Source organism: Hyla sarda, chromosome 2 (assembly GCF_029499605.1).
Source record: "Hyla sarda isolate aHylSar1 chromosome 2, aHylSar1.hap1, whole genome shotgun sequence".
In the NCBI taxonomy this organism is placed as follows: Eukaryota; Metazoa; Chordata; class Amphibia; order Anura; family Hylidae; genus Hyla; species Hyla sarda.
Genome location: NC_079190.1, coordinates 437,856,279 through 437,874,670, shown reverse-complemented (window position 1 = coordinate 437,874,670; position 18,392 = coordinate 437,856,279). Strand labels below are relative to the sequence as shown.

General features: G+C 40.9%; 1 protein-coding gene across 1 annotated transcript in view; it reads right to left on the bottom strand.

Annotated features, from left to right (window-relative positions):
• The window catches only part of LOC130356971 (uncharacterized), a 116,263-nt gene that overhangs the window by 37,296 nt on the left and 60,575 nt on the right, over window positions 1-18,392 (bottom strand). Inside the window, exons 3-8 of the mRNA XM_056559199.1 lie at window positions 15,988-16,130; window positions 12,726-12,843; window positions 12,439-12,567; window positions 11,063-11,286; window positions 5,716-5,806; window positions 1,443-1,517 (exon numbers count right to left, since the gene is read on the bottom strand). Coding sequence (XP_056415174.1) covers window positions 1,443-1,517; window positions 5,716-5,806; window positions 11,063-11,286; window positions 12,439-12,567; window positions 12,726-12,843; window positions 15,988-16,130 — 780 coding nt within the window. The remainder of the gene's footprint in view (window positions 1-1,442; window positions 1,518-5,715; window positions 5,807-11,062; window positions 11,287-12,438; window positions 12,568-12,725; window positions 12,844-15,987; window positions 16,131-18,392) is intronic.

The following is an 18,392-nucleotide window of genomic DNA, read 5'->3' as shown; positions in this document are numbered from 1 at the left end:
ATAACTAATAGAGATAAAGCAAGTCCTTACATAGAAAAGTAAGAAAGAGCTGCTGTAAATCACTGTCTATCTCAGTGTTTCCCAACCAGGGTGCCTCCAGCTATTGCAAAACTACAACTCCCAGCATGCCCGGACAGCCGTTGGCTGTCCGGGCATGCTGGGAGTTGTAGTTTTGCAACAGCTGGAGACACCCTGGTTGGGAAACAATGGTTTATGTAGAGGACAGCAGATTCTTCAGGGTCCTATACAGTACACACAGTTTCCCAAATGGAGCCGCCCTTACTTGGTGTCCAAAGGAGCAGCTAACCCTGGCACAGGTAAGGAGTAGTACAGAACTTGTAGTTCCTCCCTGTACTGTAGGGGGCGCTACCAGTCAGTGCATACGCTTCAGTAATACAGGTGATTTACCAGTAAAATGCCCATTCTGATTGGTCAGTTCCTCCAGTTGTAACAAGTATCACAGATGTGGACTGTCCGTAGCATTGTATGTTGAGTCTGGTTTCAAGTTACAATGGTGCAGAAAATACCATTGTATGTTGAAACTATTGTATGTTGAGGCCATTGTAAGTTGAGGGATCACTGTAGTCCAGCATGGATTTAAGAGTTGCGTGTGACAAGCCTAATATTTTTCATCAACATTCATACCCAGCATCTACCTATTCATACACAGATTCTTTATTCTGATCAGATCTGATAAATCTAACAAAGAATCAAATACTAGACATTGCAGTAAAGATTACTTTGACTCCTGGTAAAAATGTGAATCGTGTTTCTCCAGAATGTCTTCTCTATTAGGATCTTGAGACTTCTCAAATACATGCAATTTATATTTTTATGTGCAAAGGAAAACATACCACAGCAACACACAAGAAAGGGGTCTCATCTGTGGCTGGTCCCCTCTGCTACTGGACGTTGTTAGACCTAGAGGATATCACTAGTCATGGCTACAGGCCGCAGTGTAAAAAATGCAAGAAAGATCTCTGTACTGTCCTTTCACATATTTGTACATAATGAATAATTAATTCTCCTATGATGTCTTTTTCCAAAAAAAATAATACCAAGCTTGATAATCAAATGAAGTTAGTCCTGCAAATTCCGGTCCTGCAACATCCAGGACTATGATAGGGCCAGTTAAATCTTTGCTATGGAGCCCAAATTCTTTTGTATACACCCCAGATTGGATACCATCAACTTAACAGGAATATTTTTTTTCCAGTCAACTAAACCTTACTACAGAGAACATAAGAAAACTTTTGTCATTATTCTATTATATTATTAAGAAGGAAAATAAACATAACATAAAAAAATTTGCGCAGCAACTGGGAAAACCACACACTTGCTCAAAAATTTGCACTTATGATAATTTCCCCCCTAATGGCTGTTATCTAAAGCCTCAATTGAGTTCATTATTTTCACTGACTAAGCTGACCAACTCTATGTACCGACAAAGAAGACTTGGAAGACAGGTCGCAGCATCTTCTGTAGACCAACAGTCAAGGCCTCTTCGGAATCTGTAGCTGTTGTATATCAAAACACAATCATGGTAACTTGTTAATTTACAATTTGTGTATCAAAAGATTGTTATTCATTAAAAAGAATAAATAACGCTGTATAAATAACAATGAGTTTGTAAAAAAACAACAACAATGTTGCTGCCAAAATCTGCAGACACTATTGGATAGCTAAGAGGATATAAAAAATCTGTACATCTCCTAAAGCCTATTGTGGTTGCCAAATGTATTAAAAAAAAAACTGCCTTTTTTATTTCTCAGCCAAGTGTCAAGGAGGTGTGGCCAAGTTGCTTAAGTGCCATAGCCTGGCATGGCACCCTCACCTTCCTGCTTCTCCTTCACTGACCACCAACCATTTCAAGAACGGGCCTCCTGATTGGTGCTGTAAATGGAGCAGCAGTGCATAGACTGAACAGCCGCTCCATTCATTGGGGCATATTTATTATTGCAAATGAATCGGAATGCTGGCATGATATGCAGCAAAAAAGGGCTTACTTTACTTGCACCGCATTTATTAGGAGTTTTAGACACTTTTTAAATGTTTTTTCAGCTCACCTAAAAAAAAGGAATGTGGCTTATCGGGGACAGGGCATATCTTCACTGGAAGGGCGCACACTTCTGGCTTTACTAAGCTAACTTGTAGTTGGTCTAAACTAAGACTACGCAATCTACAAATGTGACAGATTTATCAAAAAAACATGCAAAATTTGGCAGATTTAAATTTCTCCCTGTAGTTGACCTTTGACCCTCCCATAGGATGACCTTCAAACGTTGGTTGAATCTGAGAACTGAGGAGGCCGATTCCGGAGGTTCCTAGCATTTAGAGTCCCTGCATTAAGCCATTTGGGGGAGATTTTTCATTGAGTTTACCCCTTTTCTTGTGTATTTTTTGCCCAAAAATTTAGGCAGTGACATTCATTGCGTCTTTTTTGTGCGTCATTTTTGATAGAGCAAAAAGCAAGTAATCTATTTTTTGTGTATTGTGGAATGCATTTTACAGTGGATACTCATTTAGACTCTTTACAGTGGATACTCACAGACTCTGCCCATGATGAGAGTTATAGTCCAGGGGCTGAGGGGCAGATCGCACCGGGTCATTCTCCAGAGACCCGCTGCGATCCGCATTTATTAACTGTAAAAGCCAGCGGCACATGCGGCTCCACTGCGCTGCCCGACGACTCCCGGCGGGGAATACTGTATCGCTGTCATAATTCATAATCCCAGCAGCCGGGAGACAGGAGCTCTGATTGGTGAAAAGCAATTCACCAATCAGAGCTCACGTCTCCTGGCAGCGGGGTTTATGAATCATGACAGCTGTATACAGGAGCTGCTGGCTTGTGCATTTAAAAAATGCGGATCGCAGCGGGTCTCTGGAGAATGACCTGCTGCGATCTACCCCTCAGCCCCTGTACTATAACTCCCATCATGGACAGAGTCTGTCCCATGATGGGAGTAGTTGTAGTACCGCAGCGCTGAGGGATGGAACTTGCACATTCCCTGGCTGCGGGACTTTTAGGACTACTACTCCCATCATGCACAGACTCTGTCCATGATGGGAGTTATAGTCTAGGGGCTGGGGTGCAGATCGCAGCAGGTCATTTTCCAGAGACCCGCTGCGATCCGCAAGTTAACAAGCCGGCAGCACATGTGGCTCCACTGTGCTCCCCACCGGCTCCAGGCTCCTGTATACGCTGTCATAATTCATAATCCCGCCACTGGGATACGGGAGCTCTGATTGGTGAATTCTCCCGGCGGCAGGGATTATGAATGATTACAGTGTATACTGGAGCCGGCGGGGAGCGCAGTGTAGTCGCATGTGCTTGTTAACTTGATAAATGCGGATCACAGCGGGTCTCTGGAGAATGACCTGCTGCGATCTGCACCTCAGCCCCTGGACTAAAACTCCCATCATGGACGGAGTCTGTACATGATGGGAGTAGTAGTCCTAAAAGTCCTGCAGCCGGGGGATGTGCAAGTGCCATCCCTCAGCGCTGCGGTACTACAACTACTCCCATCATGGGACAGACTCTGTCCCATGATGGGAGAAGTAGTCCAAGGGCAGAGGGACAGATCGAAAGGGGGTCTCACTTCTGAGACCTTTACTCACTCCCTGCGACCTTTACTGCTCTGCCCCCTAGTGATGATGATCATTAGGGGGCAAAGCTATACAGTCCAGGCCTGACTCTCTGTTATGCGTTTTGCATGATGGGAACAGAGCCTTTCTGGCAGTGTGTTCCCAAACAGGGAGACTCCAGCTGTTACTCAACTACAGCCCCCCATGATGGGAGATGTAGTTTAGCAACAATTGGAGGCTCCCTGTTTAGGAACACACTGCATTATGTGCGCTCTCCCCAGGGGAGAGCGCAAAAATTGTACTAATCCATATTTCTTGTTTTTCTTTTCTACTCATTGCAGATATGTGAATGCGGACTGCGATGATGACCAACATTGTTTCAATTTCAATAAAATGGTTAGTGAGGGCTGTGGGGGAGTGTTTTTTTAAATTTTAATGTGTCTTGTTTTTGTAATTGAATTTTCAGGCTTAGTAGTGGAAGCCATCCTATAAACGGAATCTATTACTAAGCCAGGGCTTAGTGTTTGCCCCAAAACAGCTAGCGCTAACTTCCAATTATTACCCTGGTAACCACCGCCACAGGGGTGCAGGGAAGAGCCAGTACCAACAGGCCCGGAGGGTCAAAAATGGAGCTCCTGGGCCTAGGCGGTAACAGGCTGACCAACGTTATTTAGGCTGGGGAGGGCCAGTAACAATGGTCATCGCCCACCCTGGTAACGTCAGGCTGTTGCTGCTTGGTTGGTATCTGGCTGATACTGAAAATAGGGGGAACCCTATGCATTTTTTTAAAATCAATAAATAAACGTGTTTGGTTCCCCCTTTTTTCAGTATCGGCCAGATACCAACCAAGCAGCAACAACTGCTCCATTTTTGACCCTCTGGGCCTGTTGGTACCGGCTCTTCCCGGAACTACTGTGGCGGTGGGTACCGGGGTAATAATTGGGGGTTAGTGCTAACTGATTTTGGGGCTAACACTAAGCCCCGACTCAGTAATGGATTTTGTCTACAAGACGGGTTCCACTACTAAGCCTGAAAATTCAATTATAAAAAATACATCACATTGAAAAAAATGTTTTATTAAAAATAAAAAAAACACTCCCCCACAGCCCTTGTTAACCCTTTTATTGACATTTAAAAAAAAGCTGTCCAATTTTTGATGTATGCCTACTGTATTCTGTATATACAGTTATCTATAGACAGCTGTATATACAGGATAGCTCACAAAGACTTGACCCAGAACTTCTCAGCAGCAATGTGGGTTAACCCTTTCCTTGCTGGGCTCCTGTATAGTATACATGGGTACACTATGCACCCCTGTATACTATACAGCTGGCAGAGGTAAGTTGTGATGCTCTGCACCCTGTATATGCTATACATCACTCCCCACTTCCTTACACTCTGTGGACCAGGCGCTTTGCATCCGACCCATGGAGTGGTACCCTGAAGGCAGTAAAAAAAATTGCCACAGGGTACAAAAATGACTGTTTTCACATGCCAGCAAAAACGCAAGAAAAAAAAAAAGTTGTGACAGTTTTTCTGGCGTTTTTGCTGGTGGACAAAAAACCTCAATGGAATCCTGGCCTCAAAGCAATAGAACAAAATCCCTGTGTCCACTTTTCCTGTGAGGTGCAGCTCAGGTGTACAAATAGAACTGTGTGGAGATTTAGAACTTTGCACAAAATGTATCATGTGCCTTGCACTAGTATGGTAAATTTGGTGCAATTGCACCAAATTTGACCAACCAAAATGATCTACAAAAAACTTCTACCTACACCAACATTGATAAATTTCCCCTTTTATCCCTATCCTGGGCATATTGGTGGTGTGAAGCCCACTTAATGTATGAAATGTTTTATGAAATGTTGCAGGAACTACCTCCTGCTTAAGTACATGTACTTAAAATGCAGGAATTGGGTTAACATCTATTTTCCACCTAACCACAATTTCTGTGAATTCCTCTTCTTTTTTGTTATTATTGTCTGTACTGGGGAGTAACATAATCTTTATCAGCACCACTGTCATTGCTGTGTTTAGTACAGGAACATGTGTATCTAACCTGGGTTTTAAAAAGATATTTAGAACTGTCTACACAAAACAACGTATTCAAAAACATAAAAAAAAATATCTCACCTTCAGTCGCAAATATTTTTTTGATGGTTTGTGCTAGGTTTTCATCCAGGGTTTGTAATGACACAGACATTTTTTGGAATGCTCCACTTTCCTATTTAATAAAACCCAAAATGTTATTCACTTTTACCCAATGTATGATAATCCGTCTCTGAGTTGTGTTTTGTGACTCCAAGCAAGCTCTGTCTGCTCTGAGCATGGCTTATAAATAATTTCAGGCTAAATGATCAGAAACATCTACCCCTATGACTGCTTTGTTACAAAATATACCATTCAGGATTACAGGTATAAAGAATAAGGTTACCCTCACTCCCACATAAGGCTAACCACACATTCAAAGAGTTTCAAAGGAGTATTGGAGCGTTGCAAGAAAACAAAAAACAAACTTGAATTCACCTTTCGAAGTTCCCCCATTGTGCCGATATCTGTGTCCCGTTCTCCGGTCCCTTTCTGTTTCTGCTTCCTTGGGGACAGTGAGTCACGCTGCGCTCAGCGTATCACCGGCTGCAACAATGTCCCGCCTCGGCCAGTCATATGCTGAGAGCAGCGTGACTCACTGTCCCCCGGTAAGCGGAAGAAGACAGGGACCAAAGAACGGGACACCGATATCTACGCGACAGTACTCCTTTAACATTGTTAGATTTTACTGTCATTAAATAGCTTAGGGTGCACTGAACACACACCTTTTTACAGTCTCTTGATTCATCCTTTTATTGCTAAATATGAGGGTTTACAATTTGTCTGACAATTTAGGGAACAGTCAGATAAGATGGCTTATACAGTCAGGGGGTGTTATGTCTAATACAACCACCTCAATGTAAAATATTTACACCCCCTGATTGTATAATCCCGCCCATCACCTGGTGGTCAATCCCATTATTAAAACTTAGTTAATGCCCATCTTAAAAGTCCCTGAATTGTCAGACAAACTATAAACCCTCATATCTCAGTTACGGGAGAACATATAAAGAAACTGTAAGAAGGAGTGTGATCAGGGCATCTTAAAGGGGTATTCCGGGAATTTTTTTTATTTGACTATGCTACAGGGGCTGTAAAGTTAGTGTAGTTCATAATATAGTGTCTGTACCTGTGTGTGACGGTTTTCTCACAATTCTTATGTGATTTTCACCCCAATATTTATTTTTAACAGCATACAAAATGACTTCTGTCTCAGTTTTTCCCAGCTTGCACGGTGGTCAATACCTCACTCACTAGTCAGCTGATGACAGGGAGCCTGTCTACTTCAATGGGTGGAGAGAGCAATCTGCAACTAATGCAACAGCTGGAGGCACCCTGATTGAAAACCACAGGTCTGCAGCTCATTTATGTTTCAATGGGTGGGGTAGCTGATGTTGTGGAAAGGAGGAAAATGGTATCATGGGATTTGTAGGCAAACAAGAAAACTGAAAACTGGAAATACAAGTTCACAAAAAGCTAGCCACAGTATTATGGTAATCTCACAGCATAGCCATTTAGCCCAAGACAAGCGCAGATCCTTCCTAAGCATGTCCATTACTGTCTGCCAGGTATGTACTAAAATCACCTTATGGTGGATAACCCCTTTAAGCTATTTCATAACATTATCTCATTTTGTGGGTTGGCCACAGGTCCTCTTTAAGAACTTTATCTATTCCAATGATGCTTTCCTCACTGTAGCTTATTCATCATATGGAATAGGGATGTTCATACAGTTTGGTGTATGCTTTTAATTCCTTGTTCTTCAGGTGTGCCGTGACACATTAGTGACCCGTTCAGCAGCAGCCACCGCCTCTGGCTGCCACGGCCCAGTGGTGCGGCCACTTGAAATTACTGGGCAGTGGTGGCTGCTGGAACTCATGAGCGACACTCCTGACAACACACCCAAGGTCCGGAGCAGGAGGACATCACTAGTCAGTAGATGAGCGGGAGCTGCCTAGACTGCAACTGGGCCTGCTGGAGCCGGACAGAGAGATACAGGCCAGGTGTGTGATGGTGGAATTATAAAGGGGTTTAAAGGATAGCCCTTTAACACTTATCCCCTATCCACAGATTAGGGGATAAGTGTTTGATCGCGGGGGGGGGGGGGGGGGGGGGTCCAACCGCTGGGACCCCTGCGATCCCCGTGCAGGAGGCATACCGGCCGCAGTATGACAATGTGGCCAACATGCCTCCTCCATATAACTCTATGGGAGAGCCGGGGAGGCAGCGTTCGTGCCTCCCCGCCTATCCCATAAAATTGTATGGAGACGGGGTGGGGGGGAGGGGGCGTAACCGTCGACTTCTCAGGTCATTGCTACGCACATTAGCACTCACACTGAGTGTTAATGCCGGGGCCCCGTTTAGGAGATCGCGGGGGGTCTCAGCTGTCGGACCCCCGTGATCAAACACTTATCCCCTATCCTGTGGACATCTGCATCATTATATAACGCTGTAATGAAATGGCACAGGGGTGATGGGGGGCATCAAGAGGGGATGAAGTGGCACAAGAAGTGATGAAGAAGGGGGTAAAATGGCACAGGGGTTGAGCAGCCACATTTGTAATGCTGATATTGGATACTGGTATCACATTGTGAGTCGCATGACGTGCAATGTGATACGTGCAATTGGCAGTATGACGATGGGTCTGTCACCAAACTATGCATGTCTAAAAAGGGTGTTACCAACATGAAAAGTTTGGTCAGCTATGGGTTAGGGGTTACATTTGCCCGAAAACCTACCCCTTTAAGACTTGGCAATGCCTATAAATTTATGAATGAAAAAGTATTTTTTTTTAATTTGAAATCTGTCACTTAAAAGCTATAAATACTAAATTAAATATTGAAAGAAGGATTGTGAATTCCAGCTTCCATTTTACTATTAGATTAGGTCTGTAGTTACTCCCTGCCAGCTGGCATTAAATACTTTCATAAATCATTCCTGCACCAGTGTAACAGTCTCTGAGGGACATGAAAAAGATTTCATTACTTTAATCTGGTTACAATGTTGTATTGGATAAATTAAAGTGAATATCATATATTTTAAACAGGCAGATAATACACAGTCAGCACTTTTCATGCATATTTGTATTTATTAACATTAAGGCTGGGTTCACACATTAAAAGATAAAAACAAAAACATTCCCAGTAAAAAAGCTATAAACATTGCAGTCTTTTTAAAATGTAATAATGCATTCAGTTAAGGTCTATAGAAAAGTGGCCATCGGTGCACATGTTGTTTTAAAAAACAACAGTGATTCCAACCCAGAAATAACTGCTTATTATTAGATTTTAACACTTTTTTTTATACCTATTTTACTGCTATTGTTTATTTATTTATTTTACAATGAGGGAAATAAGCTATGTATTAAGATCCTGCATGTGCACAGTCAGATCTCCAGCTTGGCGGGTCGGAGCATCACAGAGTATGCATGGGATCTCACTACGTAGTGGCTACATGCTTCAGGACAGACTTATGAATATTTATTAAGGGGGTTTGGTCCAGGGACCAGCTGTGCAGGTGTACCAGTTTACCTTGGAATAGAGAGCGCCTTGAGTGCACCAAAGGAACTATTTTACATATCAGGATTTTGGGTCAACCAATACCCTTGTAATCAGCTTTCAGTTTCTCTTTAAAGAGTAACTGTCATTATGTAAAACGTTTGACATGTTTTGATCGGCGGGGTTCTGAATGTTCAGACCTCCACTGACCAGGAGAATCAGAGAAGTTAGGGCTCGGCGCATTCTCTCTAGGCTCCGTGTCACGTGATTGAGACAACCTCTCCATGTAAGTCTATGAGAGTGTCTTGATCAGCAGACACTCAGACCGCCGCCGATTAAAACTTTTGGCATGTCGCTAGGACGTGTCAAAGGTTTGGCAAAATGACAGGTACCCTTTAAGGGTCTATTCACACGTACACTATCCTGCGCATATTTAATGCTGCAAACTTTATGCTTTATGCTTAATTCATATGTTCTGGACCTGTTTGCAGGTTCAGGAATACTGGGAAGGTATTCTAGAATATATTGGAAAGATCTGGAAGGTGGTGCTCCCCATGGAAATTAAAACTTGTATACTTGGCTATGTGGATAATGTACATCTCTCTGCTACAGGTAAATTGGTCTTGGGTAGATTATTGTATAATGCTAGAAAATTGATAGCCCAGCTATGGAAAGACTCAAGGGCTCCTACAATGGAGCAATTTATCAGGAAAATGGAGAGGATAGTGTCCTGGGAAAAATCGATCTACTGCAAAAGGGGACAGGAAGATAAGTTTAACCTCATATAGCAGGTGTGGCTGGATAGATTATAATTTAAGATCTGATACAGGAGAGGGTTTTTTTGTTTGCTTCTTTGATATGTTTGTCTTATTCGGTGTTGTTTTGTTTTTGTCAGTAGGTTTGTTTTACTCTGTGTGGCTAGCCCGGGATGTGTACAGCTAGACACCCTATCACTAATAATTACTTATTATATCTGATTTGATATACCAGGTATATTTTTTCTTTTTTCTTTGTTTAGCATGTATTATATTATGCTGGATATCATGTATTGATAAATATGAATAAATAATAAAAAAAATAAAAATAACTTTATGCTGTAGAATTCAATGTAAACTAAATGACTGAACATAGCATCAAATCTGCAGCTATAAATGTGTGAATAGACCCTAAATTAATAAATCAGTAGTTATACTGAACCTTTACCTAGAAATGTTTATATTAACTGTTTAAGGTCCTCTCTATAGATTGTACTATACACCGACTAAAATGCATAAATACAGAAAACTGTTGGAAATATGAAAACGAATGGATCATATTTCCACATATGGTGGAACTGCCCCATCATGCACCTTTTCTGGTCACAGATCCACCCGAGTCCCAAACTCTCCCAAGGATTCTGTTCTGAAAACCCAATTCTGCACCCACGATAAATGAATGGATTACTAAATTAGACCATATTTATAGGCTGGAGGAGCTGGGAACATAGATCCCACACAAAATTCAAACATCTGGCAACCACGAATTGACAACAGAAAATATTAATGTATTAAGCAAACCCCCCCCCTCTTCCCCAGGTTTCTAAAACCTACTTTTTTCTTCCCATAAATGTTATAACCATTTAGATTGGTTATATTAGCCATATCAGATAATGTAATAGCTTGAGAAATGCTCTTTCTATTCACCATGCCCGTAAACAACAACAGAGGCCTATAGGTCTAACAGATGTATAATGTGTTTTACCTTAACTAGTTTCCTCTAAATACATTGGCCTGGTATAATTCAGATACACTCAAGGGTAGGAAAAATATTCACTTCTAGCAAAGATAGAACAGACCAGAAATACTATATTGCATGCTTCAATAGATGATTAACATAATAACTAGAACTGAATATACCTTTGAGTGCTCACTTCTCTGCATGACGGATGGTCTGGAGTCCATAAAAGTGATGTATTCCTCAACCAATATGATGGACAATGAATCTATTGATGTGCTAGGTTTAGATGTCATAAACACTGTCTGTGAAAGAGGTACGAGCAAAAGATAGTCTTCATCTAAAAGGCTAATCTTTGCATATTTATGACGATAGGATATCACATTCCGCATACATCTTGCAATACCTAAAAATGAGACAACATGAAAGTTACAGCAACATACACAGAACTACCAGATGAAGTAAGGGCAACTTAAAGCATATTTATAATATCCCTATAGGATGGAAGTCATAATATCTGTTAAGAACTTCAAGTGGTTATCGAGGGCAGCCCAAAAATGCAGCTCACCCCTTTAAAGGAGTAGTCTGAGATGTAAAAATTGTCATTCAGACTGCCGGTAGTAAAAAAAAAAATGTAGAGATACATACCTGCCGTCGCTCCTCTGGTGCCTCTGGTAACCCACTCCGACCTCCGCCGTGATCCTCTTTCTGGTTGTCGGTGGTCGGTGAGTCATAATGCACTCAGCCAATCACCGGCCGCAGTGAAGTCCCGCCTCGGTCGGCGATAGGTTGAGCAGCAGTGTGACGTTTTTGGGACCGAAAACGTCACACTGCCACTCAGCCTATCGCCAGCCGAAGCGGTACTTCGCTGCCGCATTTGCACAAGAGTCCTTGCTCAGCTTTCCCTCTTCTGACTAGATGATTCTCCTTCTTGGAGCAGAAAACAGAATTTTGGATATGATTTCCCTCTCAGCATTGACTGAACACTGCCTAAAATATTTTCACATAGGGCCTAGCATGACAGACTCTGACCAAATGTACACACCGGGGTTGGACTGTGGTTTGCAATGATTGGTTGTCCTGGAAAAAGGGTTGAACCTGGGGGACTCCTCTCTATAGATGTCTATCTATACAGTATATCTGTCACCAGTGTTGGCAATAAAGAGCCGTGTTAATCCTTACACATCCATAATACCCTAGTGTATGCAGAACTGGCAATGCGACACACAAAATGTTAGAGAGCTTCCTCAGCCACACGACAACTCATTAATCTTAGTAGCTGGCTAATAGGTATCGGGACACTGCAGATGCACTGTGTCGGATTCAAAAGAACTACATGGGGTCCTCAAGGGGAACCAGCAGCTCATAAATACTGGAAGGCTGCAATGTCTTTTTAGTACAGGTGATTTAAAAATCTGTGGAAACCTTCTATCAGAAGAGAGTGTCCAAAGTGATCCAAAGTTCAGTGTCCCGACTATAAATTTAAAAGAAATGCAAGCATATATCTTTAGCTCTGGCTAAAGCCTTGATCCTGTCTTGGCCTCTATATGACACTTACCCTTTTTATCCTTCAGGTTTTGAAATGTTTGTTCATTTGACAGTAGAGCCTCACAATGTAGAGCTATCTCTCGGTCTAGTACAGATCGGGCCTTGTTCATGGACACATGTGCCAGATATTCCATTCGGGCTGTGGGAACAGTTTTTGGTTAAAGAAGTAAGTTACAGAGCCGTTAGGAATCACATAGGTTATCAGATGGAGGAAATTAGTTTGAAATGACATTGAGCATTTCATAATAAGATAAAATTACACATTAATCATTTTACCTATAGTTCTACCACCATTACCTTTTGTGTTGGATAATTGTAATTTCCAGGCCAGAGTTCTGAGTGCGACTGGTAAGGACTGGTTAAGAAGAACATGTAGTTTTACCTTCATGCTTGGTCGGTTTTCTAAAATATTGATCTAGAACAAAAGCATTAATAAAAGTAATGTGAAAAACAACACATACAGTAACTATTTTGTGGGTAAGATTAAAGGGTACCTTTCATTAAAAAAAAACTTTTGATATATTATAGATTAATGTATGCAAAATAACTTTCCAATAGCAAGTTATTAAAAAAAATATGCTTCTTTCTATTTAATTTTCCACTTTGAAAAAATGACCACTAGGGGTCTCCCTACCAGTCCTTTTTTATAGATTTCAGACTCATGCTGGAGTCCTAAAGCTCAGACTTCAGCCGGGACACAGATAAACTCCCTGGCAGGGAGCAGTGCTGAGTCTGTTTGTGTCACGGCTGCAGTCTGAGATTTAGGACTCCAGCATGAGTCTGAAATCTATAAAAAAGGACTGGTAGGGAGACCCCTAGTGGTCATTTTTTCAAAGTGGAAAATTAAATAGAAAGAAGCATATTTTTTTTAATAACTTGCTATTGGAAAGTTATTCTGCATACATTAATCTATAATATATCAAAAGTTTTTTTTTGATGAAAGGTACCCTTTAAAGCCTAAATGTATTACCGGAATTTTTTTTTTTTTACCATAAATATAAAAGGATGGCAATTTTGTTTAGAACTAATAGGATTCTGTTAAAGAAAATTCAGCAGAATTCGCTTGTGTCTGCATTTCCATTACTTATTTTGAAATCAAAGCTACCTTATCCATGACTGTATTTACAGCTCGTGCTGCCCTAGGCACTCAGACTGGACTGAATACACCGCCATTTCACAAGTATCAGAATGTTTTCATGCAGATCTGTCACAAATACACAGCAAAAGTTATATGTGTTACATGTGGATATTGTTGGAGATTTTTCTTGAATATCCACTTATATCCACCTTGGAAAGTTGTGAAATCAATCACAAATCCGCTACACAATAAGTGGCTGTGGCTGCAGTTCGTCTGTTAAAATTCACGGCAGTTCTGACCCATGTGAATTCAACCAAAGGGGGGACATTTTTTTTTTTTACAAGCCACAGCATGATGGCAGTAGCTTCTCCAAAAGTATTTATCTTTTTTTTGTTTACTAGCTTAAAAAGTACCTGTCACCAAATAAACTTTTCTAAACTAACTCCGACTATGTTCCCTAACTACTCCTCCTGCCCTTAAAAAAATTTCAGAGCTTTAAAAAGCTCTGTATCATAACTTTATTCTTTTTATTCTTGCTCATATAGTGCAGTCTCCCAGCAGGAGAAAGTGGGTGTTTCCCAGCAGGCATGACATCACTGAAGCCTGCTGGGGGACCACTTCCGCCCTCACATGGTTGCAGTGCTGTGATGAATAGAAGACCTCAGGCTCTATGCATCTTTCATTGAGGCTCTTTGCAGCTTTTAATGAGTCTCTGTGAAGCTTTCAGTGAGGCTCTATGCATGTTTCAGTGAGGCTCTGTGCAGCTGTCAATCAAGCTCAGAGCAGAGAAACACTTCCTGAGTTTGGTCTCCTGCCAGGCCGGGAGGACACCAAACTCACTATATTAATTGTGGCAGGGAACAGAACAGAGCCACCTAGTGGCTCTTTTTTCTATTACATTTTAAACATATTTATGTTGATAATTTTAAAAGCAAGTGAATGGGAAAGTTTCTACTGATTACACAAGGAACACTATATTAAAAGTTTGGTGACAGGTATTCTTTAAGTCCTTCCCACTCAACACTGCTGCCCTAGGCACAGGCCTAGGTGCATGTTCATATGGACAAAAACCACATGTACCAAATTCACCGTAAAAAACTGCTTCAAAACCCTCTGCAAAACTGATCTGCAAAACTTACATCCTCCTTCATACCTCCTTCACATCTCGGTGGTGCGAGTGAAACAGATCCTCTAAAGTCACACATGTTTGCAGAAAATGTGAATTTGAGTAAACATGGCTAATTCTGTTCAAAAAATGTGCAACTATAGATGCTTTGTAACTCAAAGTTTTTGACTTCTCAACAGGTGAGTGCTGCATTCCATTGACTAATTATAACCAAGTATCACTAAAGAAGTAACAAGTTACATTTTCAAGTGGGAAAAAATGCATAAAACCCCACAAGGTTAACATTAACATTAATGTTAAGTGGTTTTCAAGAAAAAACAAGCTGTTTTTGACTGTGTGAACATGCCCTTAATGGTCTGTTCACACGTACAGTATTTGATGCGCAGAATTTTCTGCTGCAGATTTCAATGTAAACTAAATGACTGAACACAGCTTGAAATCCTGCACATCAAATCTGCGCAGAATAATGTACGTGTGAATAGACCCTAAAGTCGTCTTAAGCTGGAAAACATTATTTTGTTTTTTTAAATCAACTGATGCCAGAAAGTTAAATAGATTTGTAAATTAATACAATGGAAAAGGGTAGCGTGCTCTCACCGCAGGTAAACTGCTGCAAGCCCAAGGTCCGGGATCACCACGGCATAGACGAGGACGGTAAGGGGCGCTCAGAGGCTACGCCAGCAGTTTCAGACGTAGGAACGTCCTTCTTCCGGCCTCCAGATTTGTAAATTACTTCTGTTTAAAAATCTTAATCCTTCCAGTATTTATCAGCTGGAAGTTCTTTTCTTTTTGAATTTCTTTTCTGTCTGAATACAGTTCTCTTTGCTGACACCTCTGTCCATGTCAGGAACTGTCCAGAGCAGGAGCAAATCCCCATCGAAAACCTCTCCTGCTCTGGACAGTTCCTGACATGGACTGAGGTGTCAGTAGAGAGCACTGTGGTCAGACAGAAAAGAAATTAAAAAAGAAAAGAACTTCCTGTGGAGAATGCAGCAGCTGATAAGTACTGGAAGGATTAAGATTTTTATATAGAAGTAATTTACAAATCTTGTCTACCGAGGAAGGGGTAGGATTAAGTACCCTGAAACATGTCTAGAGCCTTGTGTAATCTGAATATTTTTTTTCATCTATGTTTCTAAAGTAGAGATTTCTACAGCCATAAAGAAGGGATGTGCAGCTTATTATTACTTGCACGAAAACAGTCTCTTCACCAACAACTAGGGGGCGCACCATCTCACCAACAACTAGGGGTGCTTTACCGCTTGAGAAACACTGTATAGATATTGCCAGGGGCTTCCTTTTGTATGGGGTTAATAGTTTTTGTCTCCCTCTCTCGAAGAAAATATTTCACCTACCACTCCATCCTGAATATGTGAAGCCACCATGTCTAGCTGACTTCTTGAAATGTTATCATCCGGCTGTTCCTGAGCAACATAATGGAGCATATTTTCTTCCAAACTGGAGCTGATACGAGCGGAAAGTTCCTTGTAAACAGCGCCTGAAAGTGAGACAATTTCATTGATGTCTATAATTTATAGTATGTAGACTTGAACATATGACACAAGATTTATAGAAAGACATGTTAGCATTCACAACTTCAGAACAGTCAGGGTATGTTCACACGGCGGAATTTCTGCTATTCCGCAGAAATTCCACTCAGCAAAGCTTGCTGAATGGAATTGCGGATCAACAACAAAAAGCCTAGTTTAGATACATCTGGTGGCATACAGTATTGGACAGTTTTGAATTGAGGCCAACTTATGAAGAACAAACCACCGAAACAGGATATCAAACAATAGTGTACCAATGCAAAAAAAAGTGTACCAAACCAAAAACACTACAACTTAGCTTTTAATGTACCGTATATCAATTAAAAATGGATTCACTAGGTCCAGAAAAATCCATCAATGCACACATCACGTGTATACTGGTGCTGCAGATAACCCTATAGAGGGGCACTGCAGACTTGATAATGATAAACAATTGTTACACGTGATGACAATGATAAACAATTGTTACACGTGATGTGTGAATTGATGGATTTTCTGGACCTAGTGGATCTGTTTTCAAACTTATGAAGAACTTTCAGTCACACATTTTGTCAATTAGTCTATAAGAGCGATGGACTATGAGTAGTTATAAGGTTTTGTTCACACTTGCATATTGGGATGTGATCAGTATTTTATATCGGTATTTGTAAGCAAAATGAAAGTGGCGAAACACACAGGAAGAAAAATTTAAATGGAAAGATCTGTTCTTCAGCGTTTTGTACTTTTTCCTGGTTTTGCTTACAAATACTGAAACTAAATACTGACCCAACAAGCCTATGGCCTAAGCCCTCATAAGGTTGAATGTTGCCTGTTTCATCAGCCATTTGTTGCTGTAACCACATATATTAACTGCAGTCATCTGTCATATTAAAGGGTACCTCTCATCAAATAAACTTTTGATATATTTTAGATTAATGTATGTTGAATAACTTTACAATAGCATGTTAATGACAAATATGCTTCTTTCTATTGTATTTTTCCTGATCAGTCCTGTCAGCAAGCATTTCTGACTCATGCTGGAGTCCTAAACACTCAGAGCTGCCAGCCTGCTTTGTTCACAGCCAAACAGGCTGTGAACAAAGCAGGCTGGCAGCTCTGCGTGTTCTCCTTTGTGAACAAAGCAGACTGGCAGCTCGTAGTGTTTAGGACTCCAGCATGAGTCTGAAATGCTTGCTGCCAGGACTGGTAGGGAGACCCCTAGTGGTCATTTCTTCAAAGTGGAAAATTAAATAGAAAGAAGCATATTTTTTAATAACATGCAATTGTAAAGTTATTCTGCACACATTAATCTATAATATATAAAAAGTTTTTTTTGATGAGAGGTACCCTTTAAGAGTCTTACATGACAAATACTTAAAGTAGATGTTATCTAATTGATGGATGACACAAAGCACATCTGCATCCTAGATGCATGGATCTTCCTCCTTGCATGTATTATTAACACAGGCCATGACTGGTTTGCAGCTCCACTGATTTTGTAAGGCTTATTTCACACTACCATTTTCGTTTGGTAGGTGACGTCCGTTAGGAAGATAGCGGGAGAAAAATTTGTGCAAGACACGTCTTTTTCTCCCGCTTATTTAGGCCATAATAACGGGACTTATAACGGACGTTAGAGGGATCCCATTCAAGTGAATGGGATCCTCTTTGCCCGTTATAACTCCCGTTACGCTCTGATACAATAACGGACGTTAATGGCAGCCAAAGTAGAAAAATAAAAAAGCAATTAACGTCCGTTTGTAACGGAGCAACTTTACTAGTGAAAGAAGCCTAACATGACAGGCAATGATCACAATTTCCTCTTAATAAATTAAGGAAGAATACATGATCTTCAACATTTATGGATGAACTTAGAAGGGAAAAGCTTTACAAAGAAATTATATATGAGGATCTAACAGCACTTTGAATATGTTATTTTTCACTAAATGTATACAGTACATCATCTAGAATCATGCACCATGGGAAGGGTCAATGCACACATTTGTACTTCTGGGTGTCTCCAAACTCATACAGAGGAATATACCTATGGCTTTATAGTATAGTGTTATAGGCATTTCATTTAGAAACATAGAATGTGTCAGCAAATAACCATTTGGCCCATCTATTCTGCCTAATATTCTCAATACTATCAAAAGTCGCTGGCCCTATCTTATATAAGGGATAGCCTTATGCCCATGTATGCTTAACCCCTTAAGGACTGAGCGTCTTTC